Below are 26846 nucleotides of genomic sequence, written 5' to 3' on the forward strand. Positions count from 1 at the left end.
TATATATATATATATATATATATATATATATATATATATATATATATATATATATATATATATATATATATATATATATGTATATATATATATATATATATATATATATATATATATATATATATATATATATATATATATATATATATATATATATATATATATATATATATATATATATATATATATATATATATATATATATATATTTTTTTTTTTTTTTTTTTTGTGAAACATTTTCGTAAAGCTCTTAAAAAGAAATCACCCTTCATATACTATATATTTAGATTTGTTACAAATGGAATGCCAAATTGTTTATATATAAATGTTATATATGTATATATTGTATACAAATTTTAAAAATTAAAAAAAATTGGTGAAAACCATTTTTCCGTTTTCTAAATAAAATTCCAAGTTATAAAATCTTAAGTGATGCAAGGGTTCCCCCAAATGAGAAATCCATGTAAAATTGTTTGGAGATGAACCAAATTTGCAATTCTTTGACAACATAAGTTGGGGATCTAAACTAATATTTTGGAAGCTACTTTTTGTATTTTCACAGATGATGAACTTCTCTATTATCAGCTGGGAACATGATGTCTCAACCGATATAACTGGTATACGATATATCTTAATTTTAATATTTTAATATAATTAAAATAAAATAAGTAAAATAAATGAAATGTTTTTCTTTTTACAATCTATTTCAACACAATAAAATTTTCTTTATTTAATTTATATGATAAATTATTAAGTCAAGTATTTATTCTATATAAAATCGTAAATCTTGATACAGCAAAACGCGTCTTGAATTCTATACCCGATGGAATATTCGATGCATAACTATGGTATAGAGTTTATAGGCCAAATATAGTTGAATTAGTCTATACAAGATTTTCTTTCTGTAAGTATAAATAGAATAAATTTTATGTAATATATTATTTGAAAAATTTATAAAAATAATATTTAATGAATAGATATAGCAATATTAAAATTTAATTAATTTTTTTATGCCAACAAAGAATGGGATAATTCTTAAAAAATTCACTATTTCACAGTTTTAATCAAAGCATTTAATTTTAGGCATTTAACCCCCATTTTCATGAAACTCCGTTAGTGCTCCGTTAGTTAACGAACTTTTAAACCGTGGATATATCTGTCATCTTGCGTATATATTCCACATGCCAGTTAGAAATTTAACTGCTGAAAAATTTTCAGTTAAAGTTAACCGGAGAGAAGATATTTGCAATTTAATTTCTATTAACTGGCAGTTAAAGCCTAACGGAGCTACAAGAAAATGGCCGTAAATTTCTTAAAAAATTGATAGAAAATCAGCAAACAAATAGAAAATATAAAAAATTAAAATTATGGATGTGGATGTGGATTCATGGCGTTTATGGATGTAATTTATTAATGGAAGGAAAAAAATCATTGACACTTAATCGCGATCATATGAACCCTGCTGTTCATTGCTACTATTTTCGCACACTGTATGAAAATGTTTGAGACATAATTGGGTTAAAGACACTTTCATCGGGCTGTGTAAAATTAAAATTTCGGACAAATTGGATAAAAACTACGGTTTCTATAAGCCCAAGACCCCAAATCGGGAGGTCGGTTTATATGGGGACCATACCAAAACATGGACCGATACTCACAATTTTTGGCACACGTATTTGTGGTCCTACAATACCTCTAGATTTCCAATTTCGGACAAATTGGATAAAAACTACGGTTTCTATAAGCCCAAGACCCCAAATCGGGAGGTCGGTTTATATGGGGACTATCAAATCAAAACCTGGACCGATATAGCCTATCTTCGAACTTGACCTGCCTGCAGACAAAGGACGAGTTTGTGCAAAATTTCAGCATGATTGCTGCATTATTGAAGACTGTAGCGTGATTACAACAGACAGACAGACGGACATCGTTATATCGTCTTAGAATTTCTCCCTGATCAAGAATATACATCGAAATATCGGAAATCGATATTTCGATGTGTTACAAACGGAATGACAAACTTATTATACCCCCGTCACCATTCTATGGTAAAAAATGTGCATACCACCTTTTTCAAAAAAAAAAATTATTTTTTTTTAAATAGTGGTTGTATCTTAAAACAAGTATATACCGCCGTAATTTCGGCCAGGCCGAATATTATGTACCCTCCACCATGGATTGCGTAGAAACTTCTACCAAAGACTGTAATCCACAAATTTCAACTCAGTCGGATGAAATTTGTTCCTCCAAGAGGCTCCAAAACCAAATCTCGGGATCGGTTTATATGGGGGCTATATATGATTATGGACTGATATGGACCACTTTTGGCATGGTTGTTAAATATCATATACTACCACCACGTATCAAATTTCAACCAGATCGGATGAATTTTGCTTCTCCAAAAGGCACGGGAGGTCAAATCTGGCGATCGGTTTATAGGGGAGCTATATATAATTATGGACTGATAGGAACTAATTCCTGCATGGTTGTTGGATACCATATACTAACATCACGTACCAAATTTCAACCTAATGGGAAGAATTTTGCTCCTCCAAGATGCTCCGGAGGTCAAATCACAATGGACTGAATAGTCTAAGTGAGCCTGAATCTTAATCGGGCTGCCACTTTAACTTTAACCTATGGGTGTTTGAGGCCATATATTAACATCACGTACCAAATTTTAACTGAATCAGATGAATTTTGGCCTTCCAAGAGGCTCTGGAGGTCAAATCTGGTGATCGGTTTATATGGGGGCTATATATAATTATGGACCGATATGGACCAATTTTTGCATGGTCATTAGAGACCATATACTAACATCATGTACCAAATTTCATCCGGATCAGGTTAAATTTGTTTCTCTTAGAGGCTCTGCAGCCAAATCGGGGTATCGGTTTAAATGGGGGCTATATATAATTATGGACCGATATGGACCAATTTTTGCATGGTCATTAGAGACCATATACTAGCATCACGTACCAAATTTCAGCGGGATCGGATGAAATTTGCTTCTTTTAGAGGCCTCGCAAGCCAAATTTGGGGGTCCGTTTATATGGGGGCTATACGTAAAAGTGGACCGATATGGCCCATTTACAAAACCATCCGACCTACATCAATAACAACTACTTGTGCCAAGTTTCAAGTCGATAGCTTGTTTCGTTCGGAAGTTAGCGTGATTTCAACAGACGGACGGACACGCTCAGATCGACCCAGAATTTCACCACGACCCAGAATATATATACTTTATGGGGTCTTAGATCAATATTTCGATGTGTTACAAACGGAATGATAAAGTTAATATACCCCCCATCCTATGGTGGAGGGTTTAAAAATACAGTGCGATTTAAACTAAGTTTTTATTTACAAATAAACAGTTTGATATTAGTAGAGAATAGGATATATTTACACTATAAATCTTTTTTTACCAATATTACTTTAATCTATGGTAAATATTATTTAACTTCCAATTTTTAGTGTTATGAATTTTTGGTCAAAATTTGGGTTTTATTTTTGATTGCAGTTTACTCAGAAGTACAACAATCTTTCCGGAATTTCATATTTTTACAAATATCACTATGATGTATTCAATAGAACAAATTTGACTCCATAGAATTCGGTCAAAATGTTTCTGGTTGTATCTTAGAAGATACAGTGTGCATTTAAGGGTTAATTTATTTGTCCTTATTATTTACTGCGAAAACCGCAAACCTTTTTTATAAAGTGAAATGAAAATTAAGTCTATATTTAGAAGAGCATGTTTGTATGTGGATTAAAAGTAAAACTTAGGAAGAACTTCCATCTTTTTTTCTGGATTTTCGTACTCCCAAAAAAGTGAAGCCACAATGAATAAAAATTTGGGTTAATATTGGTAAATTTTAACTATTTTGGAAATTGCAACATTATGCAAATAAGTTAATAATTTTTGCCCAATTGAGGAGAATTGTTTAAAAATAATATTTTTTTCTGTTGTTTAATTTATTTTGGAAGCAAAAAAATTGGAAATAAAAATTGTTAACATGTCTTTAGAGCTATATGATATTCCAGACAGACACAATTTAAAAAAAATATTAAAAATACTTATTTGAAAAACTTATGAATTTACTTTAAGCAAACTTCACCCAGTTTAAGAAAAAAAAAACTATTTTCATATTTAGTAAAATTTTGTACTTGATTTGTATAAAGCTTTTTTTTCTCATTTTGAAGTAAAAAACAAGTATATACGGCCGTAAGTTCGGCCAGGCCGAAGTTTATGTACCCTCTACCATGGATTGCGTAGAAACTTCTACTGAAGACTGTCATCCACAATCGAATTACTTGGGTTGCGGTAACACTTGCCGATGGCAAGGTATCTTAAAACTTCTTAACACCGTCTTCTAAATTGCAAGGTAGTCCATACGTGGTATATATTAAACCAAAAAAGGTCGATTAAATACGTATATATTTAAGTTTAACGAAATTTTTTATAGAAATAAAACGTCTACTTAACTTTTATTCAAATCATAACAAACGTATCATAATCAATACGAATACGACGAACTTCATCAGGAGAGTATTCAACATTTCGAAAATGGAGAAAAAATCAAAAGAATAGTGACCAATAATGATTTCCCATTAAGGATAATTCAAAATCTAATATATAAAGTAAAATCAAAGCAGATTAACAACAAAGATGGAAATACCGAAAAAGAACTTAAAATTTACAAGCCAGTGACATATATATCTGGCTTTTCGGAAAGACTGTGCAAGTCTAATTTGTACGACAAAAAGAAATATCAGCTCGCGTTAAAAACAACGAAAACAGTAAATGGATTATTTAGTGAAACTAAAACTAAGATCAAAAATGACGATAAAAGCAATGTAATTTATAAGATAAAATGTAAAGGTGACAAATCCAATTTATGTAAAAAGACATATATTGGTACTACAATGACAAAACTGAAAACTAGATTATCTTCTCACAAATCGGATATTAAAGCCACTGAAAAACCCATGGAGCAAAAAACAGCGCTTGCGGCCCACTGTGCGCTGACAGGTCACAAGCCAAACTTAGAAGACGTAAAAATTCTAGACCACGAAAAGAACTACAGACGCAGATTTACTCTTGAAATGCTGCACATTATCAACACTCCACCTGACGAGAGAATGAATTACAAGAAAGACATTGAGAACCAGCGTTGCCATTTTGGTCCGATCGGACCAAAACTGGTCCAAAAGATTTCTAATGTTTAAATTTGGTCCGATGGTCGGACCAAACGGAATTTAGCTCATTTTGGTCCATTTTCATTTGGTCAAGTTTATAAATTTTTTGAAGTATTCAAAATTTTTATCACGTAGTCAATAGCATCTATGCACTGAAAAAAATATTGGCGTGAGGATGAAGACTCATTTTTCTGATATAACCCTGCCAGCATTTCAAAGTTCATTTCATCCTCATCGCTACCACCGACTCGTAAGTGACACTGCAACAATCGCAAACTGTGATAGTAATTTGTCATCACTATTCGCATGGAAGTATTTTGCCATCACTATTGTTACAAGAGCCATTTTATATTTTGTGAAACACCAAGTACAACTAGCTTCTTCTAACTTATTTAAATAAAAACAAGTAAGGAAAGTCTAAAGTCGAGCGGGGCCGACTATATTATACCCAGCACCACTTTGTAGATCTAAATTTTGGATACCAAATCACATCCGTCAAATGTGTTGGGTGCTATATATAAAGGTTTGTCCCAAATACATACATTTAAATATCACTCGATTTGGACAGAATTTGGTAGACTTTTACAAAATCTATAGACTCAAAATTTAAGTTGGCTAATGCACTAGTGTGGCACACAATTTTAGTAAAAAATATGGGAAACGTTTAAATCTGAAGCAATTTTAAAGAAACTTCGCAAAAATTTATTTATGATTTATCGCTCGATATATATGTATTAGAAGTTTAGGAAAATTATAGAGTCCTTTTTACAACTTTTCGACTAAGCAGTGGCGATTTTACAAGGAAAATGTTGGTATTTTGACCATTTTTGTCGTAATCAGAAAAACATATATATGGGAGCTATATCTAAATCTGAACCGATGTCAACCAAATTTGCATAGCTACAATGCTAATTCTACTCCCTGTGCAAAATTTCAACTAAATCGGAGTTAAAAATTGGCCTCTGTGGTCATTTGAGTGTAAATCGGGCGAAAGCTATATACGGGAGCTATATCTAAATCTGAACCGATTTACACCAAATTTGGCGCACATAGCTACAATGCTAATTCTACTCCCTATGCAAAATTTCAACTAAATCGGAGCAAAAAATTGGACTCTGTGGGCAAATGAGTGTAAATCGGGCGAAAGCTATATATGGGAGCTATATCTAAATCTGAACCGATTTGGCTGATATTTTGCAAGTTTTTGAGACTCATAAAATATTTGGATGTACGGAATTTGAGGAAGATCGGTTGATATACACGTCAATTATGACCAGATCGGTGAAAAATATAAATGACAGCTATATCTAAATCTGAACTGATGTTTTCCAAAATCAATAGGGATCGTCTTTGAGCCGAAACAGGACCCTATACCAAATTTTAGGACAATTGGAATAAAACTGCGAGCTGTACTTTGCACACCAAAAAACACCGACAGACAGACAGACGGACATGACTAAATCGACTCAGAATGTAATTCAAAGACGATCGGTATACTAAACGATGGGTCTCAGACTTTTCCTTCTTGGCGTTACATACAAATGCACAAACTTATTATACCCTGTACCACAGTAGTGGTGAAGGGTATAATGATAATGAAGTGCTGAAAACATAGTTATTTCGCTTAAAATTGTGAAAGGTATATTGGTGAACAATTTTTGACTTTCCAAATGGAATAAAGTGATAGTTTTTCAAATATTTTTCCAGACACGCTGCCTCCATTAGGAATAAAAGCACTGGCTGATAGACGCTACAACATGTAACTTGCAACTTGTAACTCAACATCAATCTTTTATTAATGCATAAAAATGTGTTAAATGTGATGTGATAGTCGTATAAATGTTATATTTATGAGAATTTATAAATGTTTAATAAAATTAATAAACATCTAAACAATCGTGTTTTACTTGACCACAATGATTCTTTTCAACAATCTTAAAATGCACTTTCTCTGATTGTTTGAAGGGGTTCTTATTGGCGTCGTTCTAAATTTATTAAAAAGGCACCTAATAATTGCACTCATGCGATACTTTTTTATAGTAACTTGGCGTGGTACAACTTCTCAATAGTGACGATGCTTTTCCGAGGAGTTTTGAATATCGTATACGACTGTTTTCAACGTAGTGGGGATTCTCAGAAGCGCCCCCAAATTCAAAAAATGTTGGCAGGGAAGGTTTGTTTCCTAATCCAAAAGTCGGAGATATTTTTAACACTTTATTTTAAGTCGTTTCTTACTTGAAACATAACACAATTTTCACTTGTAGTCGAGTCTTAATTTGGAAATTCAAGTAGTGGGTTTTAATGGACATTAACAGCACATGAAGAAAACAGCTGGAATAATTAATAAAATTTGTTTCCTAGAATCAAGTACGCAAAACTCAAATTTACAAGTGTATTGTAACGTAAATGTGTCCTTACTTCAATTCTCCGCTTTAGCTCAGAATCAATACTAAAATCATTATTATACAGACAAAATCTTTGGAGCCAACCATCAATGTTTTTTTTTTCAGTGTGGGATTAGATACAATTTCAATCACAGAAAATCGAATGAAAATTTCGTGTTTTAGGTCTTGGGCCAGGTTTTACATCTTTTTGGACAATTTTAGCCCTATAATCGAATGTGCGCAAAAAGTAGAATAGTAGGATTGAGCTATATGTTATAAGAATATGGACCGCATGAAATTATGGATGCAAAGCAACATTACAGCAAATTGGATGAAAATTCGGAATACTATTATAATCTCTCTAGAAGTAAAATCGTGAATGTTGTTGTCTTTAACCATCTCTCGAAAGTAGAAGTCAACTTTTTGTAATATTGAATTTCGACTTTTGATGTCAACTAAAATTGGCTTTAAAATTCGACCTTTTCAAATTGTCTATTTTTTCAAATTTTAAAAAAGTTGCAAAGTCGACGTTTTGATTCCTAGGTTAGGTTAGGTGGCAGCCCGATGCATCAGGCTCACTTAGACTATTCAGTCCATTGTGATACCACAGTCTCAGTTTTTCAGCGGTGGGATAATCCACCGCTGAAAAACTTTTTGGTGTTCGGTCGAAGCAGGAATCGAACCCACGACCTTGTGTGGGTAAGGCGGGCATGCTAACCATTGCACCACGGTGGCTCCCAACGATGACAACCATGATTCCTATGACAACCGCTAAATCATATCATTGCTTTCTGGTTTACTTAACTTTTTTAATAAAAGCACTATGTACAATAATATAATACCTTTTAAGGTATTTTCTTCGAACTTGTTAATTTGGTCCGCTGGAGGGAATTTTGGTCCGATTTTGGAAAAAAAATGGTCCAAAATAAATTTTCGTTGTGGCAACGCTGTTGAGAACTGTTCTCGAATATATAGACATAAAATACAATAACATAACATAAATTTAGATTCAGTGTAAAACAAAGTGTGAAGCTGTGCACACCAGAATAAATGTAAATAGTAATAGTAGTTAAATAATTTATTGTTTGGTTCTGTTTGTTCGTGATTTTTGTAATTACATTTGAAAATTTCTGTTTTTTGTTTCACTTCAGCCTTGAAAACGGTTTTGACGAAGTCAACCGAAATATTGGAAATAAAACTTAAATAAAAACATCATTCCTATGTTTTTTAATCGACCTATAGCCGAAACTATGATAAGTATTGCATAAAAATAAAATAAAAAGGTCAACGATAATCAATCAGAAATAGAAATAAAATTTTGACAAAAGTTTCTATAGAAATAAAATTTTGACAACATTTTCTATACAAGTAAAATTTGGACCAAATTTTCAAGAGAAACAAAATTTGACAAAATTTTCTATAGGAATAAAATTTGGACAAAATTTTCTGTAGTAATAAAATTTTGACAAAATTTTCTATAGAAATAATTTTGACAAAATCTATATATATAAAATTCAATCTATGTTTGTTTATTTGTTTGTTTGTTTGTTTGTTTGATTGTTTGTTTGTATGTACCGAGTTGGCTCCGAAACGGCTTATCCGATTTACTTGAAACTTTCAGAGATCGTAGAGGGCGTTCATGTGGTGAAAATAGGGTACCTCATTTTTTGACAGCTGGTCGCGGAGGGGGACCTCCCCTTTGGCGGACTTTTTGAAAATTGGACCAAAGTTGACCGATTTGCTTGAAATTTTCATTGAAGGTTGGGATTGGCATCTAGACAAAGATCGGCTAATTTTTATTTCGATATTTGGTGGCGGAGGGGGACCTCCCCTTTGTTCGACTTTTTTTAAAGTACAGTGAAAAAACTAAAATTCTCTAAATTATCTGAGATTTACAGAGAACATGCGGTGAGGTTATGGAATTAATATGGGGTACCTGATGATTTCATATGTGGTCGGAGGAGGTCCCCCCCCCCCCCCTTGCCCTACTTTTTGAAACTTGGAACAAAATTATGCGATTTGCTTGAAATTTTCATAGAATGTTGGGGTTGGCATCTAGACAAAAATCTGCTACATTATTTTTCGATATTTGGTCGGGGAGGGGCGCCACCCCTTTGCCGACTTTTTTTTATAGTACAGTGAAATTTTACGGAACAAATGGGTGAGGTTATGAAATTTATATCAGGTTCCTGATTTTTTAATAAAAATAAAAGGGCATAGGGAGACATCCGCTTCTCTTAAGTACATACAGAGAAACAATTAAACTTTACCGAGTTACTTGAAATTTACAGAGGACTGGGTAGAGGTTACGATATTAATAGTTGATACCTGATTTTGTGATATTTGGACGGAGGAGAGGCCGCCCCTTTAGACTTATAATTTGCTTGACATTTTCTGGGACGTTTACAAAAGATACGCTACATCACTTTTCGATATTTGGTCGGGGAGGAGGTCCTCCTCTAAAACTGAAAAAAAAAATCTTTAAAAAATTTTAAAATCTTAAAAAATCTTAAAAATCTTAAAATTTTGAAATTTACAAAGGCAGTGGGGGAAGGTTATGAACGAAGAGGCAAACTTCCTTGCCGCACACTTGAAGGAAAGTTTCAAGAATTTTCAGGGAAGTTTAGGGGTGCTTTTCACTACGGTGTTTGTCGATATTGTATCGGGAAAGTGACGTCCCTTTAAAATAATAGAGCAAAATTTAAACATCTCCGATCTACTTAAAATTTACAGGGAACGTGGGAGGAGGTGAATAAATTTATACATGATTTTAAAATTAGTATATGATTTTCCGATATCTGGTTGGGGAAGGGGAAAATTGAAATAAACTTTGTCGATTTACTTCGATAGAATTTATAGGGACCATTGAGTAGTTGTGAAATTAATATAGGGTACGTGATAGTCCGATATCAGGTCGGAGTGGAGCGAAGGTGGGTTCCCTTTTGTCCGTTTTTTTTCTTAAATTGAAAGTAGAGGGTTGTCCGTAAATGGGAACTCGGTACATAAATTTGGAGGAAAGGGTACACCCTCTCCCCGATATTTTTTAAGACGAACCGTTTTACATATTCATATCCGCCGTATTTGTACCTATAAACGAAAAAGCAAGTATTCCGATTTGTTTGAAAGAATTTAAATCTTTTCGAATTTGTTTTCAGCACGAAGGATATGATTGACTAAGTTAACGCAAAATGTTTCTACAAATATGATTCGGAAGGAGCAGCGAAGCGGGCCGGGTTACGCTAGTTTTCTATAGAAATAAAATTTTGGTAGATTTTTTTTGGCTCGAGTGGCAACCATGATTATAAACCGATATGAACCAATTTTTGTGTGATTGTGGATGGGCTATATATAACTATTTTGGCATGGTTATTAGCGGCCATATACTAACACCACGTTCCAAATTTCAACAGGATCGGAAGAATTTTGCTCCTCCAAGAGGCTCAGGAGATCAAATCTGGGGAACGGTTTATATGGGGGCTATATATAATTATGGACCGATATGGACCAATTTTTGCATGGTTATTAGAGACCATATACTAACACCACGTAACAAATTTCAACCTAATCGGATGAATTTTGCTCCTCCAAGTGGTTCCGGATGTCAAATCTGGGGATTGATTTATATGGGGGCTATATATAATTATGGACCGATATGGACCACTTTTTGCATGGTTATTAGAGACCACATACTAACACCACGTTCCAAATTTCAAACGTATCGGATGAATTTTGCTCCTGCCAAAGGCTCCGGAGGAGAAATCTGGGGATCGATTTATATGGGGGCTCTATATAATTATGGACCGATATGGACCAATTCTTGCGTGTTTGTTAGAGACCACATACTGACATCTCGTTCAAAATTTCAAACGGATCGGATGAATTTTTCTCCTGCAAAAGGCTCCAGAGGTCAAATCTGGGGATCGGTTTATATGGGGCTATATATAATTATGGACCGATATGGACCAATTTTTGCATGGGTGTTAAAGAACATATACCAACACCATGTTCAAATTTCAACCGGATCGGATGAATTTTGCTCCTTTACGAGGCTCCGGAGGTCAAATCTGGGAATCGGTTTATATGGGGGCATGCCCGCCTTGCATACACAAGGTCGTGGGTTCGATTCCTGCTACGACCGAACACCAAAAGGCTTTTCAGCGGTGGATTATCCCACCTCAGTAATGCTGGTGACATTTCTGAGGGTTTCAAAGCTTCTCTAAGTGGTTTCACTGGAATGTGGAACGCCGTTCGGACTCGGCTATAAAAAGGAGGTCCCTTGTCATTGAGCTTAACATGGAATCGGGCAGCACTCAGTGATAAGAGAGAAGTTCACCACTGTGGTATTACAATGGACTGAATAGTCTTAGTGAGCCTGATACATCGGGCTGCCACATAACCTAACCTATGGGGGCTATATATAATTATGGATCGATATGGACCAATTTTTGCATGGTTGCTAGAGACCATATATTTACATCATTAACCAAATTTCAACCAGATCGGATGAAATATGCTACTCTTAGAGGCTCCGCAAGCCAAATCTGAAGGTCCGTTTATATGGGGGCTATACGTAAAAGTGGACCGATATGGCCCATTTGTAATGCCATCCAAACTACATCAATAACAACTACTTGTGCCAAGTTTCAAGTCGATAGCTTGTTTCGTTCGGAAGTTAGCGTGATTTCAACAGACGGACGGACGGACATGCTTAGATCGACTCAGAATTTCATTACGACCCAGAATATATACAATTTATGGGGTCTTAGAGCAATATTTCGATGTGTTACAAGCGGAATGACAAAGTTAATATACCCCCATCATATGGTGGAGGGTATAATAATTAAAATAAGAAAAATTGTTCCCACATTCGACAAAATTGAACTAAAATTATTTAATTTTCATGAACTAAAATAAAATTAAATTGGCTACAAAAAAATTTCATTGTCTTTTTTCTGGGGGTATAATATATATGCTGAGACTTACACTTTCAGTATCTTGCGGGCACGAGGCAGTGTTGAAGGATCTTCTTTCCACAAAATTTCCCTTACCGCGTACATTGTTTTTCTGGCTATGGCTACAATGGTTGACTTCTCATGACCAGTTTTCACTATGTCAATATTAAATTCAGTACTAGAAAATTGTAAAGAAGAAACAATACTTTCAGAATGATTCTAAGCAGCCTTTTGGGGCTTAGCTTGTGATCATTGATAAAAAATTTTGGTTTATTATTTTCTTTTTAAAAATTTATTGCCCTGTTCCTGTATATCGAACGAAAACCCATTCGAAAGAAAGGCAGTAACTCGAATTCGAATGAATTTGAGTTTTTATATTTTTGAAAGTTCGTTTCGGTTGTATGAGAAGACATTGAATATCAAAAATGAGTATTTTCAAATTTTTGGCCTGAGAATTCATTCAAATGTTAACAATGTTTTTACTTTTTCTTGACACTTATTGTATATGTTCGTTTATTGCTCGACAACAAAATATGAAGTGACTTGCCTTTCGAAATAGAAGAACAAAAATCAATTTTCTTTCGTTTGGAATACGAAAGAAAGCTTTCGTTCGATATATAGGAACAGGCCATATGTCTTACCCATGAAGCTCTTCTAACATATCTTCGAAATTACTTATTCCATCACTCTTGAAGGTATTCGAAGTAAAAGGCAAAAGGACATTGAGTGTGGTGAAAATTCTACGTTGAGCTTTCAATACTCCAGGCTTACGTCCAAACAATAGCAAAAGTAAATCCGCCAAAATTGCAGGCAATATTTGTTTGAAAAATATCTAGGAAAAAAAAGAAAATTCGACAAATTGTATATTTTATGTTTGAGCAATAACATATTGTCTCATCATCATCGCTAAGAATAATAACTTACCAAAAACATAAAAATAAAATTATTTTCTGTAAAGTGGACACCAGGTAATAGAAGATTTTTCTCAAATGCAGCTTCCTCGAATAACCCTTGGTCTAGTGTTAATTTAATATATTCCGCATATGTTTGGCCTGTATGGGGACACATTGCTGTATGATATATTGGTATGTTGAAGGGTTTTTCAGACGCATATGCTTTTGCTGTTTTAATGCTATAATATGCCATGCTCTTAATGGCCACATCTTGGGGGGCAAAATCGATGTAAACATCTTCAGGTGAATTCATGACTTTAAGTAATCCGGCTCCCATTAGAACATACAATCCAACGCCAGCACTTAATTTCGTTGGAAAACCAATTTCAGGTTCTTCATCAGCAGACATGATAACTACAAGAGGCGTATGTATGTGAGAGGTATTAGGTGTAAAAAAAGTTCGAAAATCCATATTTTGACTAAACAAAAACTCAAAGTCGATATTTTGTAATCGATAAAATTGACTTTCGAATTTTTTTGAAAATCGCCTCGGTTGCATGTGATATTTCCATAAAAGAAATCTTTGCATTATTTAAAATAAATTAGGATTTATTTAATCTTAAATAAAATACTAAAATTCCAGTTCCAGACAAAATTATTATTTTTTGATATACTCAATTTCACCGTAGACGAAAAAATATTTATATATTTTATATGCATATAAATATGTGTTATAAATACAAAAATATTAGTTGTAGTCCTTGTTTTTACTTACTTATTGAAGGCCTATAAATAGCCACAGGAAGCTTGCATTGATACTCATTAACCAATGATTCAGCTAAATTTTTGGTAAAACAATAGGTATTCGGAAATCCAATAATTAATCTACAAAAGAAAAAAATAAATTTTTATTAAAAGCTAACAATCGTGAAAAAAATTGTTGACAAAGCCGACACTGGGCATATGACGCAAAATGTAAGAAAAAATCCAATTTCAATTTAGTTAACAAAATTCAGTTCAGGAAAACTTTATTTTTTATTTATTTTAATGGATTATAATTAACGTTGGATTTATCTTAAGATTTGTTTCAAAATTTAATGAAGCAATGAATAGTTTGAAAGTAATTATTTCCGAAAAAATTTTTAATTATAGTTTTAGTTTGAATTATTTTTTTTTATACCCTCCACCATAGGATGGGGGTATATTAACTTTGTCATTCCGTTTGTAACACATCGAAATATTGCTCTAAGACCCCATAAAGTATATATATTCTGGGTCGTGGTGAAATTCTGAGTCGATCTGAGCAAGTCCGTCCGTCCGTCTGTTGAAATCAAGCTAACTTCCGAACGAAACAAGCTATCGACTTGAAACTTGGCACAAGTAGTTGTTATAGATGTAGGTCAGATGGTACTGCAAATGGGCCATATCGGTTCACTTTTACGTATAGCCCCCATATAAACGGACCCCCAAAATTGGCTTGCGATTGCTCTAAGAGAAGCAAATTTCATCCGATCCGGCTGAAATTTGGTACATGATGTTAGTATATGGTCTTTAACAACCATGCAAAAATTGGTCCATATCGGCCCATAATTATATGTAGCACCCATATAAACCGATCCCCCGATTTGGCTTGCGGAGCCTCTAAGAGAAGCAAATTTCATCCGATCCGGCTGAAATTTGGTACATGGTGTTAGTATATGATCTCTAATAACCATGCAAAAATTGGTTCACATCGGTCCATAATTATATATAGCTCCCATATAAACCGATCCCCCGATTTGGCTTGCGGAGCCTCTAAGAGAAGCAAATTTCATCCGATCCAGCTGAAATTTGGTACATGGTTTTAGTATATGGTCTCTAACAACCATGCAAAAATTGGTCGATATCGGTCCATAATTATATATAGCCCCCATATAAACCGATCCCCCGATTTGGCTTGCGGAGCCTCTAAGAGAAGCAAATTTCATCCGATCCAGCTGAAATTTGGTACATGGTGTTAGTATATGATCTCTAATAACCATACAAAAATTGGTCCTCATCGGTCCATAATTATATATAGCCCCCATATAAACCGATCCGCAGATGTGGCTTGCAGAGCCTCTAAGAGAAACAATTTTCATCCGATCCGGCTGAAATTTGGTACATGGTGTTAGTATATGGTATCTAACAACCATGCAAAAATTGGTCGATATCGGTCCATAATTATATATAGCCCCCATATAAACCGATCCCCCGATTTGGCTTGCGGAGCCTCTAAGAGAAGCAAATTTCATCCGATCCGGCTGAAATTTGGTACATGGTGTTAGTATATGGTCTCTAACAACCATGAAAAAATTGGTCCAGATCGGTCCATAATTATATATAGCCCCCATATAAACCGATCACCAGATTTGACCTTCGGAGCCTGTTGGAAGACCAAAATTTATCTGATGCAGTTGAAATTTGGTACGTGATGTTAATATATGGCCTCAAACACCCATGCAAAACTTGGTCTAAATCGGTCAATAATTATATAGCTCCCATATAAATCGATCCCCACATTTGACCTCCGGAGCCCCTTGGAAGCTCAAAATTCATCCGATACGGTTGAAATTTGGTACGTGATGTTAGTATATGGTCTCTAACAACCATGCAAAAATTGGTCCACATCGGTCCATAATTATATATAGCCCCCATATAAACCGATCCCCCGATTTGGCTTGCAGAGCCTCTAAAAGAAACAATTTTCATCCGATCTGGCTGAAATTTGGTACATGATGTTAGTATATGGTCTTTAACAACCGTGCAAAAATTGGTCGATATCGGTCCATAATTATATATAGCCCCCATATAAACCGATCCCCCGATTTGGCTTGCGGAGCCTCTAAGAGAAGCAAATTTCATCCGATCCGGCTGAAATTTGGTACATGGTGTTAGTATATGGTCTCTAACAACCATGCAAAAATTGGTCCACATCGGTCCATAATTATATATAGCCCCCATATAAACCGATCACCAGATTTGACCTTCGGAGCCTGTTGGAAGACCAAAATTTATCTGATGCAGTTGAAATTTGGTACGTGATGTTAATATATGGCCTCAAACACCCATGCAAAAATTGGTCGATATCGGTCCATAATTATATATAGGCCCCATATAAACCGATCCCCAGATTTGACCTCCGGAGCACCTTGGAAGAGCAAAATTCTTCCCATTCGGTTGAAATTTGATACGTGATGTTAGTATAGGGTATCCAACAACCATGCAGGAATTGGTTCCTATCAGTCCATAATAATATATAGCTCCCATATAAACCGATCCCCAGATTTGACCTCCGGTGCCTTTGGAGAAGCAAAATTCATCCGATCTGGTTGAAATTTGGTACGTGGTGGTAGTATATGATATTTAACAACCATGTGAGTTGAAATTTGTGGATGACAGTCTTTCTTCGTAGAAGTTTCTACGCAATCCATGGTGGAGGGTACATAAGATTCGGCCTGGCCGAACTTACGGCCGTATATACTTGTTTTTTATTTATTTTAATGGATTATAATTAACGTTGGATTTATCTTTAGATTTGTTTCAAAATTTAATGAAGCAATGAATAGTTTGAAAGTAATTAACAGGTTGGCTGATAAGTCCCCGGTCTGACACATAGATGGCGTCGCTAGATTTATTATTATTCTAGTATTATTATTTTTATATAGTACCAACCTTCAAATGATTCGTGTCAAAATTTGACGTCTGTAAGTCAATTAGTTTGTGAGATAGAGCGTCTTTTGTGAAGCAACTTTTGATATTGTGAAAAAAATGGAAAAAAAAGGAATTCGTGTTTTGATAAAATACTGTTTTCTGAAGGGGACAAATACGGTGGAAGCAAAAACTTGGCTTGATAATGAGTTTCTGGACTCTGCCCAAGCGAAATCAACAATAATTGATTGGTAAGCGACCGGTGAACCGTCTCCGAAGCGTGGAAAGACTCAAAAGTCCGCTGGCAAATTAATGGCCTCTGTTTTTCGAGATGCGCATGAAATAATTTTTATCGGTTATCTTGAGAAGGGAAAAACCATCAACAGTGACTATTATATGGCGTTATTGGAGCGTTTGAAGTTCGAAATCGCGGCAAAACGGCCCCATATGAAGAAGAAACAAGTAAGGAATGTCTAAAGTCGGGCGGGGCCGACTATATTATACCCTGCACCACTTTGTAAATATAAATTTTCGATTCCATATCACATTCGTCAAATGTGTTGGGGGCTATATATAAAGGTTTATCCCGAATACATACATTTAAATATCAATCGATCTGGACAGAATTTGATAGACTTCTACAAAATCTATAGACTCAAAATTTAAGTCGGCTAATGCACTAGGGTGGAACACAATGTTATGTTAGTAAAAAATATAGGAAACATTTAAATCTGAAGCAATTTTAAGGAAACTTCGCAAAAGTTTATTTATGATCGATATATATCGATATATATTATCGTTCGATATATATGTATAGAAGTTTAGGAAAATGAGAGTCATTTTTACAACTTTTCGACTAAGCAGTGCCAATTTTAGAATCAGAAAAACATATATATGGGAGCTATATCTAAATCTGAACCGATTTCAACCAAATTTGGCTGCAATGCTAATTCTACTCCCTGTGCAAAATTTCAACTAAATCGGAGTAAAAAATTGGCCTCTGTGGTCATATGAGTGTAAATCGGACGAAAGCTATATATGGGAGCTATATCGAAATCTGAACCGATTTCAACCAAATTTGCACGCATAGCAACAATGCTAATTCTACTCCCTGTACAAAATTTCAACTAAATCGGAGCAAAAAATTGGCTTCTGTGGTCATATGAGTGTAAATCGGGCGAAAGCTATATATGGGAGATATATCTAAATCTGAACCGATTTCAACCAAATTTGGCAAGCATAGCTACAAGCTAATTCTACTCCCTCTTCAAAATTTCAACTAAATTGGGGTAAAACTCTGGCATCTGGGACCGTATTAGTCCATATCGGGCGATAGATATATATGGGAGCTATATCTAAATCTGAACCGATTTCAATAAAATTTGGCACACTTGGCTATAGTACTAATTTTTCTTCTTGTGCAAAAATTTAAGCAAATTAGGATAAAACTCTGGCTTCTGGGGCCATATAAGTCCATATCGGGCAAAATATATGTATGGGAGCTATATCAAAATCTGAACCGATTTCTTCCAAAATATGGTTCTATTCTGAGCCAAAACACATACTTGTGCCAAATTTGAAGTCGATTGGACTAAAACTGCGACCTAGACTTTGATTACAAAAATGTGTTCACGGACAGACGGACATGGCTATATCGACTCAGGAGCCCACCCTGAGCATTTTTGCCAAAGACACCATGTGTCTATCTCGTCTCCTTCTGGGTGTTGCAAACATATGCACTAACTTATAATACCCTGTTCCACAGTGTGGCGCAGGGTATAAAAACCATATTCGGCACACATATTTACGGTCCTAAAATACCTCTAGATTTCCAATTTCAATTAAATCGGATAGAAACAATGGTTTCTAGAGGCCCAAGAATCGGGAGATCGGTCTATATGGGGCTATGCCAAAATATGGATCGAAAGGCATCGTTTTCGCCACACCTATTTGTGATCCTAAAATACCTCTATATTTGAAATTTCAGGCAAATCGGATTGAAAATACGGTTTCTAGAACCTCAAGAAGTGAAATCGGGAGATCGGTCTATATGGCGGCTATACCAACACATGAGCCGATACACCCCATTTTCGACACACCTTTTTGTGGTCTTAGAATACCTCTTGATTTCACATTACAGACAAATCGGATAGAAAATAAAGTTTCTAGACGCCCAAGAAGTAAAATCGGCAAATCGGTCTATCGGTCTAGATTTCAAATTTTAGGCAAATCGGATTGAAAATACAGGTTGTAGAAGTAAAATCGGGAGATCGGTCTATATGGAGGCTATACCAAAACATGGCCCGATAGGCACTATTTTCGGCACACCTATTTGTGTTACTAAAGTACCCCTACATTTAGGAGCCACCATGGTGCAATGGTTAGCATGCCTGCCTTGCATACACAAGGTCGTGGGTTCGATTCCTACTTCGACCGAACACCAAAAAGTTTTTCAGCGGTGGATTATACCACCTCAGTAATGCTGGTGACATTTCTGAGGGTTTCAAAGCTTCTCTAAGTGGTTTCACTGCAATGAGGAACGCCGTTCGGACTCGGCTATAAAAAGGAGGTCCCTTGTCATTGAGCTTAACATGGAATCGGGCAGCACTCAGTGATAAGAGAGAAGTTCACCAATGTGGTATCACAATGGACTGAATAGTCTAAGTGAGCCTGATACATCGGGCTGCCACCTAACCTTACCTAACCTAACCCCTACATTTCTAATTTCTGTCAAATCGGATAGAAAATACGGTTTCTAGAAGCCCAAGACCCCAAATCGGGTGATCAGTTTATATGGGGGCAATATTAAAACCTGGACCGATATAGCCCATCTTCGAACTTGACCTGCCTGCAAACAAAAAAATGAATTTGTGCCAAATTTCAGGATGATAGCTCCATTATTGAAGGCTGTAGCGTGATTACAACAGACAGACATGGTTATATCGTCTTAGAATTTCTCCCTGATCAAGAATATATGGTATCGATATTTCGATGTGTTACAAACGGAATGACAAACTTATTACACTCCCATCACCATTCTATGGTGGTGGGTATAAAAATCAGTGACATTTTTGTGGTTTTTCTTAAACAATTATTTGTTTCAATTAACAATTTAATTGAAAACTTTTTAATCAAATTTTTATTTTTAATTGATTTAATCAAAATGTTCATTGGAAATTAGATTGAAGTTTAACTAAATAATTAAATGAATCAAATAACAAACTGATTGAGTTTTCCAGTCGACATCAATTAACTTTTTGATTGAAGCAATTAAAAAATTTAATTGATTTTGTCAATCCACATCAAATTAATTTATAATTGAATTAATTAAATAATCGACACTAATTAACTTTTTGGTTGAATCAATTCAAAAATTAATTCATTTTTGCAATCCACATCAAATTAATTTATAATTGAACTAATTAAATAATTAATTGAAATTTTCTAATCAAAGCAATTAATTTTTTAATCTACTATTTTTTATACCCAAGAAAACTGGGCTTGATACTATCATTTTCGTGATTGAAAACATTTCCATTATATAATTAATTTGATCAATTAATTTCGTAATTTAATCATAATTTTTTATCTTACTTTCTTGTTAATATATCCACTATTTCTTCTGGTATGTCATTCCTCTGGGCCATATCCAAACAGAATTTCCAATCCATTGGCGATTCATATGATTTTGGTTCTACAAACTCCAGATATGGATTACTATAGAATGTTGAGACATGCATGAACACCTCTAAACGTTTAAGATTTTCCGCAAACCGCAATGTTTCTAGGGTACCACCTATATTCAATCGTATGGCCTTCAAAAGTGGTTCATCAAAACGTACAGTAGCTGCACTATGATACACAATCGAAACATTTTCCAAGAGTTTCATATATTCCGGTGTTATACCCAACAATGGAAGTTCTACATCACCTGGTATTGGTGTAACTTTTACATCGAATTCGTCCGGTTTTTCCGATTTCAAGCGACTAAAAATCTTAAAAAAAAATATGTTATTGTATAAAATTTGGAATTAAACAGCAATAGTATTTTTATACCCTCCACCATAGGATGGGGGTATATTGACTTTGTCATTCCGTTTGTAACACATCGAAATATTGCTCTAAGACCCCAAAAAGTATATATATTCTGGGTCGTGGTGAAATTCTGAGTCGATCTAAGCATGTCTGTCCGTCTGTTGAAACCACGCTAACTTCCGAACGAAACAAACTATCGACTTGAAACTTGGCACAAGTAGTTGTTATTTATGTAGGTCGGATGGTATTGCAAATGGGCCATATCGGTCCACTTTTACGTATAGCCCCCATATAAACGGACCCCCAAATTTGGCTTGCGATTGCTCTAAGAGAAGCAAATTTCATCCGATCCGGCTTAAATTTGGTACATGGTGTTAGTATATGGTCTCTAACAACCATGCAAAAATTGGTCCATATCGGTCCATAATTACATATAGCCCCATATAAACCGATCCCCCGATTTGGCTTGCGGAGCCTCTAAGAGAACCAAATTTCATCCGATCCGGCTGAAATTTTGTACATGGTGTTAGTATATGGCCTCTAACAACCATGCAAAAATTGGCCCACATCGGTCCATAATTATATACAGCCCCCATATAAACCGATCCCCCGATTTGGCTTGCGGAGCCTCTAAGAAACGAAAATTTCATCCGATCCGGCTGAAATTTGATACATGGTGTTGGTATATGTTCTCTAATAACCATGCACAAATTGGTCCATATCGGTCCACTTTTACGTATAGCCCCCATATAAACGGACCCCCAAATTTAGCTTGCGATCGCTCTAAGGGAAACAAATTTCATCCGATCCGGCTGAAATTTGGTACATGGTGTTAGTATATGGTCTCTAACAACCACGCAAAAATTGGTCCACATCGGTCCGTAATTATATATAGCCCCCATATAAACGGACCCCCAAATTTGGCTTGCGATCACTCTAAAAGAAACAAATTTCATCCGATCCGGCTGAAATTTGGTACATGGTGTTATTATATGGCCTCTAATAACCATGCAAAAATTGGTCCACATCGGTCCATAATTATATATAGCTCCCATATAAACCGATCCCCCGATTTGGCTTGCGGAGCCTCTAAGAAACGAAAATTTCATCCGATCCGGCTGAAATTTGATACATGGTGTTGGTATATGTTCTCTAATAACCATGCACAAATTGGTCCATATCGGTCCACTTTTACGTATAGCCCCCATATAAACGGACCCCCAAATTTGGCTTGCGATTGCTCTAAGAGAAGCAAATTTCATCCGATCCGGCTTAAATTTGGTACATGGTGTTAGTATATGGTCTCTAACAACCATGCTAAAATTGGTCCATATCGGTCCATAATTACATATAGCCCCTATATAAACCGATCCCCCGATTTGGCTTGCGGAGCCTCTAAGAGAACCAAATTTCATCCGATCCGGCTGAAATTTGGTACATGGTGTTAGTGTATGGTCTCTAAGAACCATGCAAAAATTGGTCCACATCGGTCCATAATTATATATAGCCCCCATATAAATCGATCCCCCGATTTGGCTTGCGGAGCCTCTAAGAAACGAAAATTTCATCCGATCCGGCTGAAATTTGATACATGGTGTTGGTATATGTTCTCTAATGACCATGCAAAAATTGGTCCATATCGGTTCATAATTATACATAGCCCCCATATAAACCGTTCCCCAAATTTGATCTCCGGAGCCTCTTGGAGGAGCAAAATTCATCCGATCCGGTTGAAATTTGCAATGTGGTGTTAGTAAGACCCCTAATATCCATGCAAAAATTGGTCCATATCGGTCTATAGTTATATATAGCCGATCCCCAATCACACAAAAATTGGTCCATATCGGTTGCCACTCGAGCCAAAAATAATCTACCAAAATTTTATTTTTATGGAAAACATTGTCAAAATGTTATTTCTATAGAACATTTTGTCAAAATTTTATTTCTATAGAAAATTTTGTAAAAATTTTATTTCTATAGAAAATTTTGTCAAAATTTTATTTCTATAGAAATTTTTTTCCACATTTTATTTCTATAGAAATTTTTTTCCAAATTTTACTTCTATAGAAAATGTTGTCAAAATTTTATTTTTTCAAAATTTTATTTCTATAGAAACTTTAAACTTAATTATATACGTATTAAATCGGCCTTTTTTAGTTTAATATATACTACGTATGGACTACCTTGTAATTTAGAAGACGGTGTTAAGAAGTTTTAAGATACCTTGCCATCGGCAAGTGTTACCGCAGCCCAAGTAATTCGATTGTGGATGACAGTCTTCAGTAGAAGTTTCTACGCAATCCATGGTGGAGGGTACATAAGCTTCGGCCTGGCCGAACTTACGGCCGTATATACTTGTTTTATTTATTGTACACTATGTAACATAAAATAGCGTATGTCTAATGTGTTATTTACGCAAAAAAAAGTAATAACAAATCATAAAAATCAGGTAAAATTGGTGGGAAATAAAATAATGAACGGACAAAGACATAGGACGAGATTAAAATGCAAAGTCGTTATTACGGACATTCAGTATTTTATATATTCAAAGACCATTTTCATATGTTGAATGAAAAATTCCATTCTCATATGGTTTCATCAATTGTTTAACTATTTATGATAACTTTGGGTTTGTATTTAATTTAACACTTACCTTATCTCGTTTTAACACCTCCAACCGTTCCTCTAATTGGAGCCTTTTCTTAGGCCTTAACAGAATATAAATTCTTCCCACATTACACGAACGCAGCAATTTTTCTATTAAAGCTTTGCCGACAATACCTGAAAGCCAACACGGAAGTGATAGTATCAAATATAGAATTATTTTATCACAATTTATATTTCAAATGTTTATTATACCCTTCACCACTACTGTGGTATAATAAGTTTGTGAATTTGAATGTAACGCCAAGAAGGAAAAGTCTGAGACCCATCGTTTAGTATACCGATCGCCTTAGAATTAAATGCTGAGTCGATTTAGCGTTTTTATTATTCAACATAGTTCCATTCAAGAGCTATACAACAATTATAACGACCTTCCAATTTTTTGATACCATTTTGGTAGTACTCCTTCGGTTTTGCCTGAAAAAAGGCCTCAGTTTCGGCGATCACCTTTTCATTGCAGCCAATTTTTTTCCCTGCGAGCATCCTTTCGAGGTCTGAGAACAAGAAAAAGTCGCTGGGGGCCAGATCTGGAGAATACGGTGGGTGGGGAAGCAATTCGAAGCCCAATTCATGAATTTTTGCCATCGTTCTCAATGACTTGTGGCACGGTGCGTTGTCTTGGTGGAACAACACTTTTTTCTTCTTCATATTTGGCCGTTTTGCCGCGATTTCGACCTTCAAACGCTCCAATAACGCCATATAATAGTCACTGTTGATGGTTTTTCCCTTCTCAAGATAATCGATAAAAAACAGAGGTCATTACTTTGCAAGTCTTTCCACGCTTTGGAGAGTCTTTTCCACGCTTCGGAGACGGTTCACCGGTCGCCGTCCACTCAGCCGACTGTCGATTACACTCAGGAGTGTAGTGATGGAGCCATGTTTCATCCATTGTCACATATCGACGGAAAATTTCGGGTGTATTACGAGTTAACAGCTGCAAACACTGCTCAGAATCATTAACATGTTGTTGTTTTTGGTCAAATGTGAGCTCGCGCGGCACCCATTTTGCACAGAGCTTCCGCATATCCAAATATTGATGAATGATATGACCAACACGTTCCTTTTATATCTTTAAGGCCTCTGCTATCTCGATCAACTTAATTTTACGGTCATTCAAAATCATTTTGTGGATTTTTTTTATGTTTTCGTCGGTAACCACCTCTTTCGGGCATCCACTGCGCTCACTTTCCTCCGTGCTCATTTCACCACGCTTGAATTTTGTATACCAATCAATTATTGTTGATTTCCCTAGGGCAGAGTCCGAAAACTCATTATCAAGCCAAGTTTTTGCTTCCACCGTAGTTTTTTCCCTTCTGAAAACAATATTTTATCAAAACACGAAATTCCTTTTTTCCCATTTTTTTCACAATGACAAAAGTTGCTTCACAAAAGACGCTCTATCTCACAAACTAATTGACGTACAGACGTCACGAATCATTTGAAGGTTGGTACTATATAAAAATAATATGCATTTAATACTAGCTACGCCATCTATGTGTCAGACCGGGGACTTATCAGCCAACCTGTTATGATTTTCCAATTTGGGCAAAAATGACCAAAATACCCACATTTTCCTTATAAAGTCGCCACTGCTAAGTCGAAAACTTATAAAAGTGACTCAAATTTTCCTCTATTTCTAATAAATATCTATCGAGCGATAAATCATAAATATACTTTTGCGAAGTTGCCTCAAAATTAGTTCAGATTAAAATGTTTCCCATATTTTTTTTTTACTAACATAATGTACCATTCCAGGCATTAGCCCACTTAAATTTTAAGTCTATAGTTTATAAATTTTGTTCAGATGGAGTCAGATTTAAATGTATGTATTTGGGACAAAAACTTTTATATATAGCACCCAACACATTTGTCGGATTTGATATAGTATCGAAAATGTGGATTTACAAAGTGGTGCAGGGTATAATATAGTCGGCCCCGCCCGACTTTAGACTGTCCTTACTTGTTGTTTAATATTTTAATTATCTCATAGGCGTTCTTACGTTACGTTAAACAGTTGGTTAGGTTAGATTGAAACAAGTATATACGGCCGTAAGTTCGGCCAGACCGAAGCTTATGTACCCTCCACCATGGATTGCGTAGAAACTTCTACTGAAGACTGTAATCCACAATCGAATTACTTGGGTTGTGGTAACACTTCCCGATGGCAAGGTATCTTAAGACTTCCTAACACCGTAATATATACAACATAGTCCATACGTGGTATATATTAAACTAAAAAAGACCGATTAAATACGTATATAATTAAGTTTAAAGTTTGTATAGAAATAAAATTTTGACAAAATAAAATTGTGACAACATTTTCTATAGAAGTAAAAATTGGAAAAAATTTTCTATAGAAATAAAATTTAAAAAAAAATTTCCTATAGAAATAAAATTTGGAAAAAAATTTCTATAGAAATAAAATTTTGACAAAATTTTTTTATAGATCTAAAATCTTGACAAAACTTTCTATAGAAATAAAATTTAAAAAATTTTCTATAGAAATACACTTTTGACAAAATTTTCTATAAAAATGAAATTTTGACAAATTTTTCTATAGAAATAACATTTTGACAATGTTTTCTATAAAAATAAAATTTTGGTAGATTATTTTTGGCTCGAGTGGCAACCATGATTATGAACCGATATGGACCAATTTTTGTGTGATTGGGGATCGGCTATATATAACTGTAGACCGATATGGACCATGGTTATAAGCGGCTTATACTAACACCACGTTGCAAATTTCAACCGGATCGGATGAATTTTGTTCCTCCAAGAGGCTCCGGAGATCAAATCTGGGGAACGGTTTATATGGGGGCTATATATAATAATGGACCGATATGGACCAATTCTTGCGTGTTTGTTAGAGACCACATTTTAACACCATGTTCCAAATTTCAACCGGATCGGATGAATTTAGCTCCTCCAAGAGGCTCCGGAGGCCACATCTGGGGATCGATTTATATGGGGGCTATATATAATTATGGACCGATATGGACCAATTCATGCATGGTTGTTAGATACCATATACTAACACCACGTACCAA

General features: G+C 35.0%; 1 protein-coding gene across 1 annotated transcript in view; it reads right to left on the bottom strand.

Annotated features, from left to right (window-relative positions):
• Window positions 1-685: 685 nt before the first annotated feature.
• LOC142231736 (fatty acyl-CoA reductase wat-like) overlaps window positions 686-26846 on the bottom strand; it is a 31435-nt gene continuing 5274 nt past the window's right edge. The window contains exons 2-8 of the mRNA XM_075302359.1: window positions 23786-23913; window positions 20692-21092; window positions 14204-14313; window positions 13460-13842; window positions 13177-13367; window positions 12567-12713; window positions 686-902 (exon numbers count right to left, since the gene is read on the bottom strand). Coding sequence (XP_075158474.1) covers window positions 815-902; window positions 12567-12713; window positions 13177-13367; window positions 13460-13842; window positions 14204-14313; window positions 20692-21092; window positions 23786-23913 — 1448 coding nt within the window. The 3' untranslated portion in view covers window positions 686-814. The remainder of the gene's footprint in view (window positions 903-12566; window positions 12714-13176; window positions 13368-13459; window positions 13843-14203; window positions 14314-20691; window positions 21093-23785; window positions 23914-26846) is intronic.

Source organism: Haematobia irritans, chromosome 3, assembly GCF_050003625.1.
Source record: "Haematobia irritans isolate KBUSLIRL chromosome 3, ASM5000362v1, whole genome shotgun sequence".
NCBI lineage: Eukaryota > Metazoa > Arthropoda > Insecta > Diptera > Muscidae > Haematobia > Haematobia irritans.